We start from the raw sequence: 19,378 nt of genomic DNA, 5'->3' as shown, positions 1-19,378 counted from the left end.
ATCTAAACCGTTCCTTCTTAAATGACTATTAATAGATTTGCTAAAACCTTCAAAACCGCGTAAACGAAAGCCACACATCTCACTAGACCTTCACACAGTTCATTGACCTCACAAAAACAAAAGAAAGAAATCAATTAGACTTTCGCTTCACCTTGATATTGGCTGAGCCATGAGTCCGTGAGTCAAGCTTGCAAATCGTGTTATATTAGTTTAGCATAACGATCGGTGAGAGATTACGCCGCGGACATCGTAATCCAGTGAGAGTGAAAGCTCGAAGATGGCTGCTAAAACGGCGATTTGAAAACCGCTGTCAATAGACCAATTAGCGCAGAGTTACTATACTATTTACACTTAGCCTCTTATTCATAAACACACTATAAACCTATTTTAGTTAAAACACTACTGACATATATGTTTTCTCTTTTTCATTTCGCTAAGGAGTGAAAGAAACAAAACTCTTTATTAGCGTTTCATAACTTCATATATTTTTATGAATAAGAGGGTTATAATATGAAGCTGAAAACTTTATTTGTTTGTCCGGACGCACTTATAGGACCATCTATACTCTCTATTCCATCAATTTTATTGCCAGCTGGACTAGTTACTAACGGCCTATTAACAAAGTTCTGGACTTTGTTAATAGGCCGTTAGTTAGGCTACTGGAAAAAGGACATCATCCTTTTTACGTGTAACAAAAATAAATGGCTTACGAATAACTGACACGACCAGTGAGAGGTCAGGAGTAGGACCAACGGCTTGAGAAGTTTTCTGAAGGACGAAGATCTACAAATTTAACTTTCCAATTCTGGGCAATGCACTAAGTATACCTTCATAGAAAAATCTACATTACAATTTTGACGCGTACACATACACTACTAATGGCGCCACAGAGATGAAGAGATTTTGTAATTCAAGATAGCCCAGACTTGCAACTAGAACTAAATCGAACTTATACATCTTCGAAACTCGTCCTTGACTATCGAAACCCTATACAACAGTTTAATTGATCTTCGCGCTTTATAAAATGCTGTTAGTTACAGTTATTGTCATCTGTAACTAGTCGTTAAGTGTAACCTTGAAAGATTGACACAAGGTTGACCACTAACTGCGAAAGTAAGAGGTTACATACTAAGCAGTAATGATGGGTTCAAACCACAAACCATAAAAGCTAGATGAGTGTGTTCTTGGAAGGCTCAATGGATAAGCAAACCTCGGCGCGGTTATTCCATAGATGGGTGACCGCATAGTGGTATTTGAATTGGACGTCTCTGTGCTTTGGAGGGCACGTAAGAAGTCCGTCCCGTGTGTTGTCAATTGAGATAACAGTCGTATAACCACGTCAAAGGTCTTAGGGCGGCTTGATCAACTTTTACATTAGGTTCACCACTAACTATACGATAAGAAGAAGAAGACAGAATAGATACCTACTAATAGTTTTGACAGCCACGCGAAAGATCTCCGGTTCGAAACACAGGTCGGTTATCCATCTCACCGGACTATGAGAGTCAGGGAATAGATAGTGTACTTAGTTACAAGGAATATATTGTAAGTACAAACATTCGGACACTATAAACAAAATCCTACAGCTTTAGCTGCTTTTATTGTCATTATTATAGTTTCATATTTATGCTATAGACAAAGTACAAAACAAGCTAGTATCAACGAGACTACTAATATTAACTTAGCGGTTTCCCATACTGTCCAATTATAAAATCTACTGCATACATTCTATTATGTAATACAATTCTATATAAGTCTATAGACCTCCAATAACATCATTTATTTATATACAGTTTCCCATCATTATCACATAACGGTATTTGTACATAATGACCTAATAAATGCTGACCTTGATTGCGTAAATTCACGAATAAGCTCACAATAGGCTATTTGTTTACTCTATAATTTATCGATATACTACATTACAAGGTTACTTTGAATCTTGCATTGAAGAGAAGGTTGGGATTGACCACTGTTCTTGTATTTTTAGCTAAGTTTTCCTCAAGAATTGCGTTTGTTATTTCTCTCCTGCGATAATATGCTCCTGGCATTAAGTCCGCCTTTATAGAGCTCTGTATACAAAGTTTAAAATAAATAAATAATTAAAAAAATACCAGAAAAGGAATATTTTAATTTTATTTTTATAATTCGGAGAGTATAAGCAGTGATAGCCGAGCTGCAGCTCCAGGCTCGCACCTTCCACGCAAGGTGGTCGACAAGGCTTAGATAATGATAACTTATTGGAACTCCGGAATAAAAAAGCCTATGTATTATTCTGGGTCTTCAGCTACCTATATACCAAATTTCATTGTAATCGGTTCTGTAGTATTTGCGTGAAAGAGTAACAAATATCCATACATACATTCTCACAAACTTTCGCATTTATAATATTAGTAGGATTTCCATGAACGCTTATTTAATGGCCACACGACAACAACTTGATAATACAACGCAAGTTTATGTCAGTGACTTTTGATCCCTAAATTGCGTGGATTCACAATTTACACTAACTGCTGTCAGTGGCTTCGCCTGTGCTGTTTCAATTTATTTTATAGTCTGATGTTCGACATTGTTTAAACGTTAGATCCATTCAAGTTAATTAAATGACTTATTTTATCGCTTTTTCTTGTGAATTTATTATAGTAAGGGCTCGTAAGCCTCGCTATGGAGAGTAAGTGACTTTGGTTCGCTGTTAAATATGTCTGTGGTTGAATCCGTTTTTTAGCTTGTTTCATGTTGTCAATATTTATTAATGATTGATATAAAATACTCGTATTTGTATTCTGATAGGTAGGTATGAATACTACAGAAAGAGAATACCTAACCCTACGCTTGATACAACATTTTAATTTATAGATATTATCTTAAGTTTGTACCTAATTTGCTAAAATTGTATGTCGGTTATAGGTACCTAAACTAGTCGGTATTTTATAAGTCACTAGTGTGAAATGCAATGCAAGCTATTCATATCGTTTTGTCGCTAAATACATGTTTTCTTCGTGTTCTATTTGAGTTTTCCGATGTAGCATTGTTTCTTATGCTGTGGTCCGCGGAGCCCTGGGGTCAACGTGTGAAAGGGAATCTGCGGCCCTACCTTGGGAATATTGGTAATTATCTTTTTATGTTAACCTTATAATAAATGCTAGCAAGTAGATAAACGCTTTAAGTAAACTTTTTGAGTAGCTGTAGATTTTTGTCACTCAAGGGGTCCTCAAAATTGCTCTTGCCGCTTGAGGTTCTAAGCGTCTACGGGCTACAAAATGTTCAGAAACCCTGCGTTGTAAAATACTCAGTAGGATCACTTTGAATGGGTCCATCAAATGGCAGCATCCACGCCTCCTATTACATGCTCTCTTCAATATTATGTTTCTTTTAAGGTGTGGTCGTAATACAAACATGTGTCTTGCAGATACATTTATCAAAAGTCATGTTATTGTATAACAGTTATGATGAATCGCGGAATTTATATAAACATGCTGTTGAACTGTTATGTAAATGTTTGGACTGCATCATATAGGGCTTAGCATTTTGAAATGCTTACACCGTAAGTTCCAAAAACGGTTTATGCGACTGCTGCAAAGTCTTTTGTTAGATTTTTGGTTAAGTTAGTATTTTTTGGGTTGTCAATAGGTGATCATTAGAACTGTGCAATAACGCCTAGATTTCATGTCTGGCTTAGGCAAAGATGAAAACCAGCTTATGTGTATACTTAGGTTACACTAATTCATCATTTTCTGGGTAGGTACAAAATCCCTTTCTTGTTTGCTTTTTCCCGAAATCTAAAAAGGTACCTATTTATTATTTGTAACCAACAGACGTTTACAATTTATTCTAATATAATTTCTATATATTTGCAAAAATATTTGAACTTACACCATACATACAGATAGCTCTTATCGACTATATCATAAGGTCGAATTTGAAATTACTTTTACGAGTAACAAATTCGTCTTCACGCATAATTTGCCGAAATCAAACAAAATTGAAATCCGGTTTAAGAAAGTGAAATAAATGTCTAATTAATTTGTTTTTGTGAGAAAAAGCAGTTGTTTCGTGCGAATTGTAGTTTCATAAATAAATAAATTTAACCCATTACTGTCCCACTGCTGGGCAAGGGTCTCCTCCCGTAATGAGGGAGGGGTTAGGCCTTGAGTCCAAATTCAATTCCTTTTTGTGGCAAACATACTAACAAAGGTGTTTAAGTAGTTGAAAGCATTAGAGATGGCTTATAGACTAATATTTTAACTGAAAACCACTGCGCCCTTATTTTTTTTATTTTAAAGAAGACAACTTCCGCACTAAGCATTGCTCTTGTGCCGCGGGGACTATTACAAACATAAAAACAGCGGACACAAATTACAACCAGTCCCGTACAAACTATTTGTTGATCGCACAAATAGTTGTTCCGTGTGGGAATCGAGGCCAACATCTCTTGACTTAACCACTGCGCCACGGAGACAGTCAACCCCACGATACTTAATAATAATATACTTTTCTACGCACTAAGGCTAAGCTAATGTACCTACCACTATGCGGCCAGATTACTTAAGATACAACATTAGGTTTTGAGATTGACTATTACAAAAGATAATCAACAAATTGTATACAATTGTTTTTTTAATATGCTTAAGAGTCGCATGCGCCTGCACGAATAAAATAGCAATGATCACTGCTGCGACAGTACAACGAATAAAATTACTTGTAGAAGAGAGATATAAAGATAATATTGGTCAAATTAACAGTGTAAAACAACTTGAAGTAATGCTGTTTCAGGTAAAAATATCACCTAAGTAAAAATATAAATGGCAAAAAACTATGTTTCCGCCCGGGATCGAACCGGGGGCCTTCTGCGTGTTAGGCAGATGTGATAACCGCTACACCACGGAAACCGATGACTGTTAGAGCCAAATAAACGTTTAACTATTACTTATCTACATACGATTATGACGTCACACAAATTAAATTTCATATTTTTTATACATGACAAAATTAAAGTAAAATAAACAATTAAATACATTATATTCACAATAAAGCTTTAATTACAGTAAAAAATAAAATACAAAATGTAAATAATTAAAGACTACCAAAAGCAGTTCATATTTTATTTATAAGCTCAATATTATTTTTATAATGTTGTATTGATAGAAAATAAACAAACATCAGTTAAAAAAGTTATTTGAAAAAGGAATGATTTAAATGAGCAACTATTTTTTATTGGAATTGTGTAGAACATAATTTTTTTTTGGATTTTACTTTTTAATTTCTCTTTTTTAAAACTAGAAGTTATGTTATTTATGTGCTGTAAGTCCTATATTAATTTAGTAAACTGTCAAATTGTAACAATTTTCATAACTTTTGAGTATATACTATTTGAATAAGTACTTGATATACAACAGTAATTATCATTTGAATTATCTAATACAGAATATTTCTGGTTAATTTCATAATTATCAGACACTTCACTGCATAAGTATCTCAAATAATCAGTAGATATAGAGAAAACTATTGATATATTTCCAAAGGCAACTACCATATTCATCAGTTATCCATAAGTGATGAAATTAACCATAGGTATATTTTTCTATTGAAGCATAAATGTATTGGCAAATACAACATTTCTATAATATCATTTAAAATACAGCAGAATATCTGAACACCTGTTTTTTAATTAATTTTATTTAATTATAAGTTATCTAGACCACTATGATAATATTTTTAGGTCTAGATAATCCCATAGTTACACATAGGTTCATAATTAGGCAAAGGTATTGACAATAAGGTTTATATTTATTTTATAAGCTACCTAGTTTATATTGGGGCTAGTAGCATAGTAAATAAAAATAAAAAAAAAAACTATGTAAAACAAATGAAGACAAAAAAATATATTATATTTGAATTCAATCACTCCATTCAGCCAGTTGCACTTTGGATAGTTAAAATCCTCCTTTCATAATAAGCAAATACTCTTTTCTATCATTTACACCTTAACACCACATTTGAAAATAAAAAAGATATCTTTGCCTAAAAATGAAACAAATTATATATTTATTTATCTAAGCATGTACAATTCTTGATATTGCGACGTAACTGTGTTTAGTGTCCATATCGTAGAAGCCAACGGGCCCAGCATCACAGTCAGCGCAACTTAAATATTTACAATTAGCTACACTGTGCGTAAAACCAATATTTTCAAAGGTATACATGTTTTCTACGTGGTAGAATTCTGTGACCACCTCGTTTTGTACGTCACCCTCTTTTCTAGTGTCTTGCAACATTAGAGGTAATTCTTTCTGGAATTTAAAAAAAATGAGGTTATACTTTTTAGCCACTATAGATAAGGTACAATAGTTTTTTATTGTCAATTTCGTTAATGATATAGAAACCATAAATCAAGTTTGAAGCTTTCTTTTTCAAGTATAGTCTGTACATGAATAAAATAACACATCACAAACTTTTTTGCAACATGTACAAAAATTCAAGGTATTTGTTGATTCATGTACTAAAAGACGTTTGAAATAACGTGAACAATTGGCATTCTTACCTCTAGCGTCATATAATCCGCAGATTTCTTGTCTAATATCTTAGAACCGCAAAATTTACACTTTACAATCATTTTGTTTTTTCCATCTTCGACGTAGTCTTTGGGCGCGTTTTCCACTGGTGTTTCATTATTTTCTACTTCAGACATGTTGTAACGGAGTTTATCTTAGTACTTCAGCTTACAAATACCTAGAAAGTTAATTTAAAATTATAATTTAATGGGAAAACTAGCACCGGTTCGCTTGGCTGAAAACTGACATTTCCAAATTTCTTTTGATTGTCGTTTGCGAAGTTTGCTAACAAAAGTTGAAAAAGCCAGTGATGTTTTACTTTTCAAGTAATTAGTGTTTTATTATTCGGATAAAAGTCACCATACTTTTGTTTTAATAAACTCATATTATATTAAAATAAAACAACATAACGATTTATTTTTACATTATGTGTGTTCCGTTTGGGTACTGTAACATACCTTATAAAATTATACTTAATTTTCTAATGTCATGAATGTCAATAACGTTCCGTATTTTAGATACTACGAAGCTCAACCTGTGTTCACAGAACTATTGAAATTGAAAATGTTTTAAATTACATCTTCTTGTTAAAAACTCATTAAAACTGTTGAAATAAAGATGATAACAACAATATTTCAGTAAAAATAATAAGATACATGTGGATGTATTAATAAATTATGAAGCGTTAGGCTTTATATTTATTTCCCTTCGTCACTGTCGAGCGACCAATCAAATAATCAAACTTCATCAAATTAAAAAGTTAGGTTATTAATCAAAAGGCGAGGAAGAAGTGTTTTTGTGGAATTTATATCAAAATAATCTCAATATGAGTTCGGGATTTATATCAGAATCCGAAATATTGGAGGCTAGGCGCCGGCGGCAAGAAGAGTGGGATAAAGTCCGTACTGAAGACCAACCTAAAGGTATATATCGTGAATTTTTGTTTTGGTCTTGCAATGTGGATGTCTGATAAAAATCGGAAATTATTTCGTGTGAAACATGGATCTTTTATGAATTTAGCTAACGCTTTTGAGAGCTTATATTTATTAGACATTCTACCTGCGTATTATCTGGTAATCATATTCCTAAAAGATTAAAATTTAGATGACATTGAGCAACTAAAATGTTGAGTTCAATGCTATACTGTAAATATAAATATTGTACAGCAAACTGGAGTAAAACATTGTGTCTGAGTCTTAAAACTGAAATAATCTTTATAAAATAGCATAATATAGTTGTTAACACTCTACAAGCATCTCTTACACATTTGTACAGCCTATACTAGGTATATCTCTTTGTTATAGTAAACATAACATTATGTTCAAAAATTCGCAAGGTTGAAATATATTTATTCTTCTTATATTGATAATTACCTATTTATCCTGTAGTCTGCCTCTGTGATGCATTCTGTAGTATATGTTACTGCCGAGAGATCTCGGGTTTAAATTATGGACTGGGCTAAAATGGTTCTTGTGAGTTTTTCTGTTAACTATTATTCTAAGATTGTTTTGAGTTTGGAACTTAACGTGGTAGACCTTCATGCCTCTCACCTCTCACTGGATGTGTCATATTGTTGTTAGTAGCCCCACTAACCTATGAGAGTAAAGGAATAGAGTGTGTAGCTGAGTATCGTGAACACACTTGAACTACTGCACAGTACAAAGTACTGCACAGTACAAAGTACTGCACAGTTGGCTGGTTTCACTGAAACTAGCTTCTGCTGCCGAAAATCAATTAACACGTCATTATATCAACTAACATAATTTAATGATGATGCATGTATAACTTAATGTGGACAACATAGTACTCATTCACTTTCAGGCTTGTGAATTCTATTGTTATAATTACAGAGGCACCAGAAGAGCCATATGACAAACGGCCTCTGTACCAGCGCTTAGAAGAACAGAGGGTCAAGAAGGAGGCCGAATATGAAGAGGCTCACAAACTGAGTATGTATTTAGAACCTATATTTTGTGCTAGTATGTAACAAGTAGTGATAGCCGAGTGGTATAAGTTGACATCTCCCATGCAAGTGGGTGCAGGTTCGAACCCGAGGCTACAGATCAATGACTTTTCAAAGTTATGTGTGTATTAGAAATAATTATCACATGCTCTAACTGTGAAGAAGACATAGTGAGCAAACCTTGAATGCCTAAAATTTCTTGAATACATTTATTGAGAGCATGCAAAGTCCCCAACCTGCCCTTGGTCTTGGTCAACATTTAAAGTCATAATTTAGATTCCTACAAATGGTTTTGCATCTCTTGGATAATATTGGTTTGCTTAATGAAGAGAATTACAAAAGGTCTTTTATAACACTTCCTATCACTTTGCCTATCATAGTGAGATGTGAAACTAGTGCTAACACACAGATTTAAAAGACAATACACACACAGATTTACGACAACTTATAGGACTTTGTATAAAAAGCTGATATGAATGAAAGGCATATAAGTTCCAACAATGGAATTTGATACACAAAAACATATTTTGGTCTAGAAAAACTTTTAGATGCCAAGACTTTTACTAAGTTGTCAAAGAGCAGGATTTGTAATTTTTTTAAATTAGACCAGGGTAGTTTGCATAATGGATCCAGCTCTTCATATTGTGAACACCAGTAGTGTTTATATGCTAGAGCTTATGTTTGATAATGTAATGCATGGCGCCCATAGCCAATTGCGCTCACCGGTCGGTAAACGATCTGTGGGTTAAGCAACCCTTGGCGCGGTCATTCCATAGATGGGTGACCGCATAGTGGTATTTGAGCAGGGCGTCTCCGTGCTTCGGAGGGCACGTTAAAAGTCGGTCCCGGTTGTTGTCTACTAAGATAATAGTCGTTAAGCCACGTCAAAGGCCTTTCGGGCGGCTTGAACAACTCTGACACTAGGTTGACCACTAACCATACGACAAACAAAACAAATGCATGGCACCCAAAACAATTCTACTGTTTTATAGGGGTTTATTAGTAATAGACATGAAGACATTCATGATGCAATACTATACCAATAAACATGGATTTCTGACCTGAGGCAAAAACACAAATTACTTTTAAGTCATGTGTGTATTCAAAATAAATATCACTTGTTAAAATTTAGAAGGAAAACACCATAAGACAGACTTCAAGTCTTAAAAGTTCTTTAACACATTTTTTGAGACCATGGAAATCCAACCCATACTTGGTCAGCATGGTAGACTTAAAGCCTTACCTCTCCCTTATTTCGAGAGGAGATTTTTGCCCAGCAGTTGACCCAAGATAGGTTAAATGTATGTAGATATACAGAAAGAAGGTGGAAAGGAGTCTCAGTCTGCTTGATAAATAAATGCGATTTGATATAATTAGGGTACAATTTAATGTACTACATTAAATAGTGTGAATTTAGTGTGTTAAATAGGGTGAAATATGTAGTTGTGTGAATTTCTTAATTATGTATTTGTTACTGTAAAAGCCCGAACGGTGGTAAATCCTAAGATTTTCCGGTATAACCTAAGATTTACCAACTCGCAGTGGTAAAAGTCCGAACAATTCTTTTATTTCGAACTTTTACCTATATTCACTTGATGATGTCGAGATGTCGCCGGAGCTCCGCTTCGCGGGGCTCCTCCTTCTGGGTGGTTAAAAAGAAATAACCACGAAGACTAAGGTGGGAGCTTCGCTTCGCTCGCTCCCACCTTAGCCTTCTAACCTAACCTACCCATGTCGCTTTGCCCAAAACTCCTTCTTTAGAAGTATGTCACAGTATATAATTATACCGTGAAATAATTATAAACATAGTTGTGAAGGAGGTTTTTTTTATATCGTAACATAGTTTTTAAACTCTGGCTTGTTCGGACTTTTACCATTGAGAGTTGGTAAATCTTAGGTTTTACCGGAAAATCTTAGGATTTGCCACAGTTCGGGCTTTTACAGTAACATATTCAAACATAATAACATTCAAGACATAGAACGCGACTTACTACTAGCCTTACACGCTTCCCTTGCTTTATTCACATTAATAAATCTTGACATTCATTGTTTAATTCAACAGAGAACATGATCCGTGGGCTGGACGATGATGAAGTTGGCTTCCTGGACCTAGTGGAGCGGTCCAAAGCTAAGGCTGCTCAACAAATATCTATTGAAGAACAACGGGAGATGCAGGAGTTCAGGTAATTGCTTAAGATATATGCGTGTAAAGTTAAGAGGATGGATTTTGCTGAGATTGTAAGTCAGGTTGTAACAGAGCTGTTTCTCATCGGAGCTAATCGATGTTTTGCGGAGTCTGAAATTTAAGCTCTTGAGAAAAATCCACAGTTATGCTGATGCGGTTCAAAGATCTGTTTTAAGTTAGAGAGATTAAACTTTGTTTTGTGTCGAAAATTAATATTAATTATGGCGATTATCGTCTTTGGCTTCGCCTGCGTGGACATTAGCTTTTCCCTTACTTCCCTTCTGTTAGACATCGTGTAATATGATGTAGCCTTGCTCAATAAACAGACACAATTTTTTTGTATATTTTTCTAAACAAACCAATAGTTTCTGAGATTGGCACATTCAAACAAACTCTTCAATTTTATAATTTAGTAAAGTTTTCTCTAAAACTGTTGTGACTATTATTTGGTTTACATTTGCAGGGAGCGTGTGTCAAACCTAGCGGAGAGTGAGGAGATGATCCGTCTGCGCGCTCAGATCGCCCCAGCGCGGAGCACGCAGGCCACGTCACAGGCACAGACACAGAAGAGTAAACTGCAAGGGGTGAGAGATCAACTTATGACCTTCTTCAATTACGTACAATTGATTGCCTTTGTAGACTGCGCAATTCGGATACAGCATGTATAGTCAGTGTGGCATATTATTCCGTCTATGGAGTTAAACTTTCTATTTGAAATAATAATCGATATAATCCAGTTGCAGCGTTTTTAAAAATGTCGGTTTAAGTAGGTATAGACGGAATATGCCACCCTAGACTTATACGACTGATCTTGAGGGTTTTTTCCCGGGTCGTGCAAAGTGCTATTATGCTTTACTAATTTGCATTAGAATATTGTCAATAGTAGCTCAGAGTTGGTAACGTGTCGGGTCAATGGCAATAAACTCGCCCTCTATTACATGGGACTAACATTGTTAATGGCGAAGTATGGATGTATTTCAACAATAATTGATCTTTAGGGTTATTAGTGAAAAAGTATCTTGAAGTGAATATTAAACGTGTTTCTTGTAAATTACAGGCGGTGGTACGGAAACGCAAGGCGAGTGAGATGGAGACACAGAAAGAAGTACCAGCTAAGAGTGCACCGGCAACCAAAACTAATGGACAACCTAAAAGGTGAGAATTGACACTGCACTTAATTTTGATTATTATATACGACATGCTTTAATCCTTATTATTATAATAAATAAATTAAGTAAAGAAATTTAACCCATTGCTGGGCAAGAGTATCCTCCAGCAATGAGGGAGGTATTAGGCCCTGATTCTACTACACTGGCCAAGTGCTGGTTGGGAACTTTTTGAAGAACTCTCATGCATGTGAGATTGCATCACGATGTTTTTCCTTCATCATTCGAATGAGTGATTATTATTTGTAATTAAACATACATAAAAGTACCGCAATCTGTTCATACTATTCGTGATTCAGCGATTTTTTCGGAGCTCATTAGTTTGGCCAGGCGTATATCCTGTTATGTATATCAGACGTATATTGGTTTAATTATAATGTTATCCTAGTCGAGTTCATTAAAGTATTAAGTAAAGTAAAATATATTTTTCGCTCTAAGTGGGACAGATGTATTATATAAAAACAAGGTAGTTACAAAATCAACAAAAATACATGTATTTGAATAATTTTTTTTATGTTTTCCACAGCACTGAACCAGAAATCGTTTCAAACGTGAAAACAGTGGGTGCTCTCCGGTGTATAGGCATACTCCCCGGGCTGGGACATTACGATACAGACTCTACCTCAGACACAGACGACTCGAGTGACATGGACTCAGTGAGTATAGCCAAAAAGTAAGACAAATTTTATGTAGCTAGTCTTAGAGCACGTGTTTTTTAACGTGCACCGGTGTGAGTGTACTAACACTAACTTTGAATCATGAGTTTTGATAAGGATTTACTTTATTTATCGTTATTTTACAGTTTATTAATAAGTTTCAGGTAGCCTAATCCATACTTATATACTTATCACTTATTTACTTATATAATATTATAAATGCGAAAGTAACTCTGTTTGTCTGCCTGTAACTCAATCACGCCTAAACTAGTGAACCAATTTACATGAAATTTGGTATGGATATATTTTGATACCCGAGAAAGGACATAGGCTACTTTTTACCCCGGGAAAATGACGCATTCCCATGGATAAATTCAGGTGGCGGACGAAGGCGCCGGTAAAAAAAACTGTTATAATTATATCAGATAGACTATCTTATAGATGTGGTAAAACAATACGTATAATACATGCTTAGAAGTGTTATACCAACAAATAAATGTTTCAATGTATGAAAACTGCTGTCAAAATTGCAACTCAACTGATTTTACTGATAGATAAGTCCCCTTTTTTGAGACATAAACGGCAACTCAAGTGATGCCTAATTTCTGACGCCACCTTAATCATCTGCAATAGATGTATACAGGCCAATGAAACGGCAACTCAATCATAAGGTGAATTCATATGAAAACTCGTTTAACACCTTTGCTTTTATATTAACTCTAAATGCATATTTACTTCTGTGTATTTTAACTATTATCTATACTAATATTACAAAGCTGAAGAGTTTGTTTGTTTGTTTGGTTGAACGCGCTAATCTCAGGAACTACTGGTCCGATTTGAAAAATTCAGAGTAGCAATAAAAAATGTTACAAAGACGGTGAAAATTTTGACCCATTCTCTCTTATGTGACGCAAGCGAAGTTGCGCGGGTCAGCTAGTAAAATATGTTTTGGCTTATTTGCACAAATTGAAAACTGCGCATCGTGATAGTATATAACAATACTCCTTTACTTTTTCTAACTACATATTATTATATGCATGGGTGATTGTGCATGTATAATAATCTATTTTCTGTATACAAGTTACCGCCGATTTCAATAATACATCTTTAGATAAGACACCTGAAACGATTTTTTTCTTTCGTAAAGTTAACTCCCGCTCTTTTGTCGCGGGGACTTTTACAAATATACAACAACGGGCACAAAGTACAACCAGACCTGAAATAACTATTTGTGGATACGTATAAATAATTGTTCCGTGTTGGAATCAAACCCACGGCTCCCGTCGCAATGGTAGTGGCGTGGCGAACTTATCCATTGCGCCATAGTATAAAGCTGAAGAGTTTGTTTATTTGAACGTGTTAATCTCAGGAACTACAATTTCGAATTGAATCATATTATAGTGTGGCAACAATTACAATTTACGCGGGCGGTCGTTGTATTGAAATAGACTTATCTAAGAATATATTATTGGAATCCGCTGTCAGTTTGCATGTACTTACGTGTGTTTTTTTGTATAAAAGACTATTATTTTATGTGTTTTCCATAGCTGTGTTATAAACACGCAAATAGAGTAAATGTATGTAACATGAGTTACGTACATAAGCAGAGTTGTGATACACCTGGGTGTCGATATTTATTTACAAAGGCTACTGAGAATTTCTTAAATGGAAATAATATAAACCGAATAAACTTTGCATGACCTGAGACTCGAATCGGAGACCTGATCGGCTGTGGCATCATGTTTGTTATAGTAAACTAGTTTTGGTGTGCAGCTAAAGGAATATATATTTGCGAATGTATTTTAATTATTTTTCAGTTTTTAGTCAGTTCAGTAGTTTACCTATAAAAGCATAATAGTCAGACTGTCTTTTGCATGGGTTATTGTATATTATTAGGTCGGGGAAAAAGTCTTTCGAATTATAGTATGTATGAACTTGTAATAAAATCTCTTTGGCTTCAAGAATCACAAATGAGTACACGGTTCATTAGGTTTCTTTCAGTGAGCTTGTGAGGTACCCAAATATCGAGCTTTTTTGTGTATCGGAAAGATTTTATTACAAGTTCATACATACTATAATGCGAAGAGACTTTTTCCCGACCTAATATAATAAGATAGATTTTATGGGTATTCAAATGTTTTTAATTATTTCAGACGAACAGCGGCGACAAACGCGACCTGTTAGGCCGAAAACCAGACGCAGAAAAACCTTCTAGGAAGGAATCGGATAAAAGTTAGACACAAAATTTAACATTTTACAATAGGACAGGACAGTAGGGCAATGATGACATATGACATATCGCACTAATAATAAAATAATGTAATTCAAAAAGACAACAAAACTTCAACTGGACTTAACACTATAACCATACCATATCTTTGTTATTTATTAGTAACTAAATAATCTCTTCCAATTCATTTTTAAAACACAAAGAGCATTTAGTTTTTTTGTACCCGTAATAGGGAATGATAAACAATTCTATCGTCGATTCTGATAAAAGTCGTATTTTAGTCACAGTCAACCTGGGTAACTTTGAATCATTTGGGTAACACTGACAGTGGGAATTTGAACTAGTTTCGATTATTTTTTCATATGAAACCAACACAATTGATAAAAGTTTGCAAAACTAAAATAAACCTTTCTCAATTGTGTTGGTTTCATATGAATAAATAATCGAAACTGGTTCATATTCCCACTGTCAATGTTACCCAAATGATTCAAAGTTACCCAAATTGACCTTACACTCTAGTATTATTAGTGCGATATGTCAAAATGATTTATTGTCTTACTGTCTTGTAGAAAGTGTATGTAATCTTCAATGAGATAGGACAATGATGACATCTAACATCGTGTAGTACGCGCCACTTAACTTTGTTTGTCTGACGCCTGAACGCAGAAATATAAGGTTTAAGTAAGCATAGTCCGACAACTTAGTACAGAGCTTTGTAAGCAAGGTTCGCTGTTGGCGGCGGTATACTAATTATAATTTAGAGCATTAATGAACTACAGGCTTAAGCAGCTGACGTTTGCGATACAGCTACTGTATTTTAGAATTGAATTCTTAATTATAATTAAATGAATCGTGCATGCCAAGACTTTCTACTAAGTTATCGAGCTAGTATTTTATCAAGTATCATGATGTCCTTGTCACTTTGACTAGTATCGTAGCGACAGAAATACTTTTGAGCATCGCTTATATTGAAATACTTTTTCTGCTTTCGGCTATGACTATAGTTTCAAGCGGCGCGTACTATAATCGCCATATTGTCTTGTATGAATGAGAGACGAGCTAGACTCAAAAACCTATACGATAGGACAAAAGGACAAAAAGGGACAGTAGGACAATTATAGAAGGGAAATAAGTATGCCTCAGAACTGATTAGGGCAAGAAGTAATGTTTTCTATCCTTGATGGCTTTTGAAAGGTTAATTGTCCCGTTGTCCTGTTAAACAAGTGTAAAAAATACTTCATAGTAACATATGACAATGAAGACATCGGATAAACCAATAGTAATCTATATTTTATTGTCCTGTGTAATTTGTAGTCAATCTGATGTCAAAGTGAATCAAACCTGAAAGCCTTTGACATGGCTTAACTACTGTTATCTTAATTGATAACAACCGGGACCGACTTTTAACGTGCCCTCTAAAGCACGGAGACGCTCAGCTCAAATACAAAGTGGTCATCCATATATGGAATGTCCGTGTCATATTTTGCCAAACACAATGATTGTCTCTTGTCATTCAATGACAATGACGGCATCAGACAACAATACTATGTTCTGATAATTTTATTGTATTTGACTGAATTTAAAATGAACTTTTACTGTCAATGGATTCTAGGACAGTGTTGGCATCAGGTATCTATAGTTACACTGATTGGTTGCCCCATTGTCATGACAATGAAGGCATCAAACACCTACACTAATAGTATTCCGATTAATTTTATTGTCCCGTTGTCTTAACAGAACGATATATTAACTCACTGCGAAAGGACAATAGGACAATGATGACATCAAATAAAACTTTTGACCGTTGGTCATTATTATTATATTCCAATTTTTAACAATAAAAGTGTCTATGTTACTCAAATGTATCTTTGGAAAAAATATTATAATCGGTACAGTAGTTTCTGAGAAAACACCCCACATATAATTTTTGTCCCAATTGTCTTGTCTTGAATGTGAGTAGGAATGCCCCTTGATATTTAATCTTAGATGTCCTTTAGTCTAGGAGCTAGCAATATGACCTAGATTTTGTAGTCAAAAATATAATAGGGATGATGACTAATTTTTAATTTTTAGTCCGTCAGGATGTATAGAACGAAGATATTAGATACGAGTTTTCATTGTTCGTGTCCAAATGGTAAAACGAGAGCATATTACTAAGATTTCGTTGTCTTTTTGGCTTCGGGCTGTATCTCAAGAGTCATGATAGCAAGACAGTTGATATTTTAAACGTGATTTTTTATTCAAAATAGTACGAAAAACCCTTTTTGGGCGAATCCAGTAGACCGGTTTTTTTTTACTATAATGTTGGCTATACAATCGTGACGTCACGACTAGGTACAGTTAGCACTGAGTTTGGACGTAATTAGCCTCCACTCAAACTATATGAATTTTAGCTAAATCTTTCGTTTGTTTGGAAAATGAAAAAATATACGTGTCAAATATTTTTATGTTTGATGGACTAATTATAATTTTATTTTTATTACATTCATCATCCCTATTATCAAATGTATTGTATACTTTTCAAATGTATATGTAGCAATAAATGTATTTAGATATGTATTTTTATAATTTTCATTGAGCGAAATGAAGCTCTAATTTGTGTATGTAATGTATCTAGCGATAAGGCGCGACTTGTGTCCTTAGAGACGAGCAAAGCGAAGAAAAGCTAACCCTTGGTTTCTGAGGTACATTTAGCGGTAGTTTATCTATTCAATAGCATTTAAGCTCATACAATCATGACTGTTTAATAGATTTGATAAACTACCGCTAAAATAATGTGCCTCAGAAACCGGGCATAAGTCTGACAACGTCGCACTATTTCACCCGACGTGCAAAACATGTTCCAGGACATTTTGTTCCTTGAAGAATAATTGGCTCAAATGATTTTATTAATATTTTATTTGGTGCCGATATAATGAATTTAATATAGGCATGTGTAACTACGCACGAAAAAAGTGTCAAAACACCGTGTTTTCTGGTTTTAAGCCATATAAAAATATTTATTATTGTCCTTTGGTATTTATTACATCACCATGCCAAGTTAATCAAAAACGGATCAGCCGTTTTTACGTGAAAGAAGGACAAATAAACATATGGACTTTAGTAATAAGACAGTATGAATTTTTATCATTATTGTGTAGCCGATTGTAAAAGTAATTCAGGATTTAATAATATACATTTTTCATAATAATATATAATTTTATATTATCTGATACCATATACATATACTACATATTTATTCTTATTACTAACTAAACTGAGTGTAGAGGGACGCTAAACATGATCTCTTTTGCTCATCGTTCAATATTTCGATTACATTTACTCCTGACGAATGCTTGCTAGTGTCCACAGGCTCTTCGCGGCCTATCAAACCGTAACCCAGGGAAAGTTCATACCTGACGGAACATACGTCGCGTATTATCGGTCGCGCGACGCCAAAACAGACAAATGTATAGAAAAACACTCGACCGTTCACACTCAACCGATGATGCGTCAGTGCGAAGCCCATACAAATTAAGTTACGCCCGACGCATCTTACGTCAGTTATGAACCTTCCCCTATTCCCTCACGTAGGCCAGAGAGGCCCATATAGTATATACAATACAAGTTTTCAGTTCAATTTTGTTCAGTTGCAAGTATAATACAAGTGGAGTCCGATTTCATTTGTAAGAACCCAAATACTGGGAGTTTCACTGTTAGTTGCTTATAACATGTAAGGCGAAGCCACTTGGGCAGCCTGAATAAAACTCAAAGCCAGGCGGCAAAGATTATTTTACTAAGTAAAAATACTTGTGTAATACACTGTCTATCTTCTATGTGAATATAGGCGTTATTTTATATATAAGTAAGTATTTATATACTAATTAGTGAGTACAACTCGCTACGTGTATTTAATGTGAAAATGTCGTAGGTACATATGACTAGCTCCTGAATTGTAATATTATGTTATGTGATCTAATGTAAGTTATCGATAGTACATATAATTTTAAACTTTTGTTTTCGTTTTATTGTCCATCTACCCTACAATGTGTCTACCCTCCGGTTTCTGACATACACTTAGCGGTAGTTTATCTATTTAATAGCGTTGAAACTCATACAAAACAAACGCTATTGAATAAATAAACTACCGCTAAATGTACTCAGAAACACTCACCCCCGGGTAAGTGATTGGTATTTAGCCGAGAGTAGAGTAAAAAAGTTTTTCATTGTGCACACATAGCAGTATTTCAACTAAGACATCTTTGAGTATAAACAGTAAGTTTAAAGTTGTTATGAAACAATACTTTGACAAAACTTACAGATGAAACAAATATTCGAAGTTAAATTCGGCCAGCTAGTTGGATTCTAGGCCTAGCCTTTCTCTCATTACGGGAGGAGACTCTTGCTCAGCAGTAGGACAGAAATAGGTTAAAAAAAAACACAACTTTACAAATATTTATTGGTTTATAGAAAAGCAAACTGCAGCAGTACTATAATGTGGTTAGTTAGTAATCCACTGAGTCTTAGCGGTAACATAGCATCAACGTAGAACAATCCACATGCAGACATTTTGCTGAAAGATTCACGATTTAGAAACATCACTTTCTTGCATAACTCTTTTTCACTCTCTGAAAGTAATTACAGCATG

At 34.6% G+C, this 19,378-nt stretch overlaps 2 protein-coding genes and 1 non-coding gene across 4 annotated transcripts; 1 reads left to right on the top strand and 2 right to left on the bottom strand.

The window, feature by feature from the left end:
• Positions 1–4,816: 4,816 nt before the first annotated feature.
• Positions 4,817–4,889, bottom strand: TRNAV-AAC (transfer RNA valine (anticodon AAC)). Its single transcript has one exon. It is a non-coding gene; the product is annotated as a tRNA-Val (tRNA).
• Positions 4,890–5,012: 123 nt separating this feature from the next.
• On the bottom strand, positions 5,013–6,825 carry strat (RAB interacting factor STRAT). The gene is made up of 2 exons (XM_076129141.1): positions 6,542–6,825; positions 5,013–6,290 (listed from the first exon to the last, which is right to left on the bottom strand). Exons 1-2 carry the CDS (start codon positions 6,686–6,688, stop codon positions 6,054–6,056), a joined length of 384 nt encoding a protein of 127 aa, XP_075985256.1. The 5' UTR covers positions 6,689–6,825; the 3' UTR covers positions 5,013–6,053.
• Positions 6,826–7,294: 469 nt separating this feature from the next.
• On the top strand, positions 7,295–18,745 carry LOC142982588 (PSME3-interacting protein). 2 transcript variants are annotated; one of them, XM_076129159.1, is made up of 7 exons: positions 7,295–7,474; positions 8,402–8,500; positions 10,577–10,697; positions 11,163–11,283; positions 11,757–11,854; positions 12,392–12,521; positions 14,675–18,745. In XM_076129159.1, exons 1-7 carry the CDS (start codon positions 7,378–7,380, stop codon positions 14,756–14,758), a joined length of 750 nt encoding a protein of 249 aa, XP_075985274.1. In that variant the 5' UTR covers positions 7,295–7,377; the 3' UTR covers positions 14,759–18,745. The 2 variants fall into 2 exon arrangements, with proteins under 2 accessions (XP_075985274.1, XP_075985275.1); XM_076129160.1 differs by having other exon boundaries at positions 12,392–12,538.
• Positions 18,746–19,378: the final 633 nt, after the last annotated feature.

This window comes from Anticarsia gemmatalis, chromosome 22 (genome assembly GCF_050436995.1).
Source record: "Anticarsia gemmatalis isolate Benzon Research Colony breed Stoneville strain chromosome 22, ilAntGemm2 primary, whole genome shotgun sequence".
Lineage (NCBI taxonomy): Eukaryota > Metazoa > Arthropoda > Insecta > Lepidoptera > Erebidae > Anticarsia > Anticarsia gemmatalis.
This window is presented reverse-complemented; position numbering and strand designations above follow the sequence as displayed.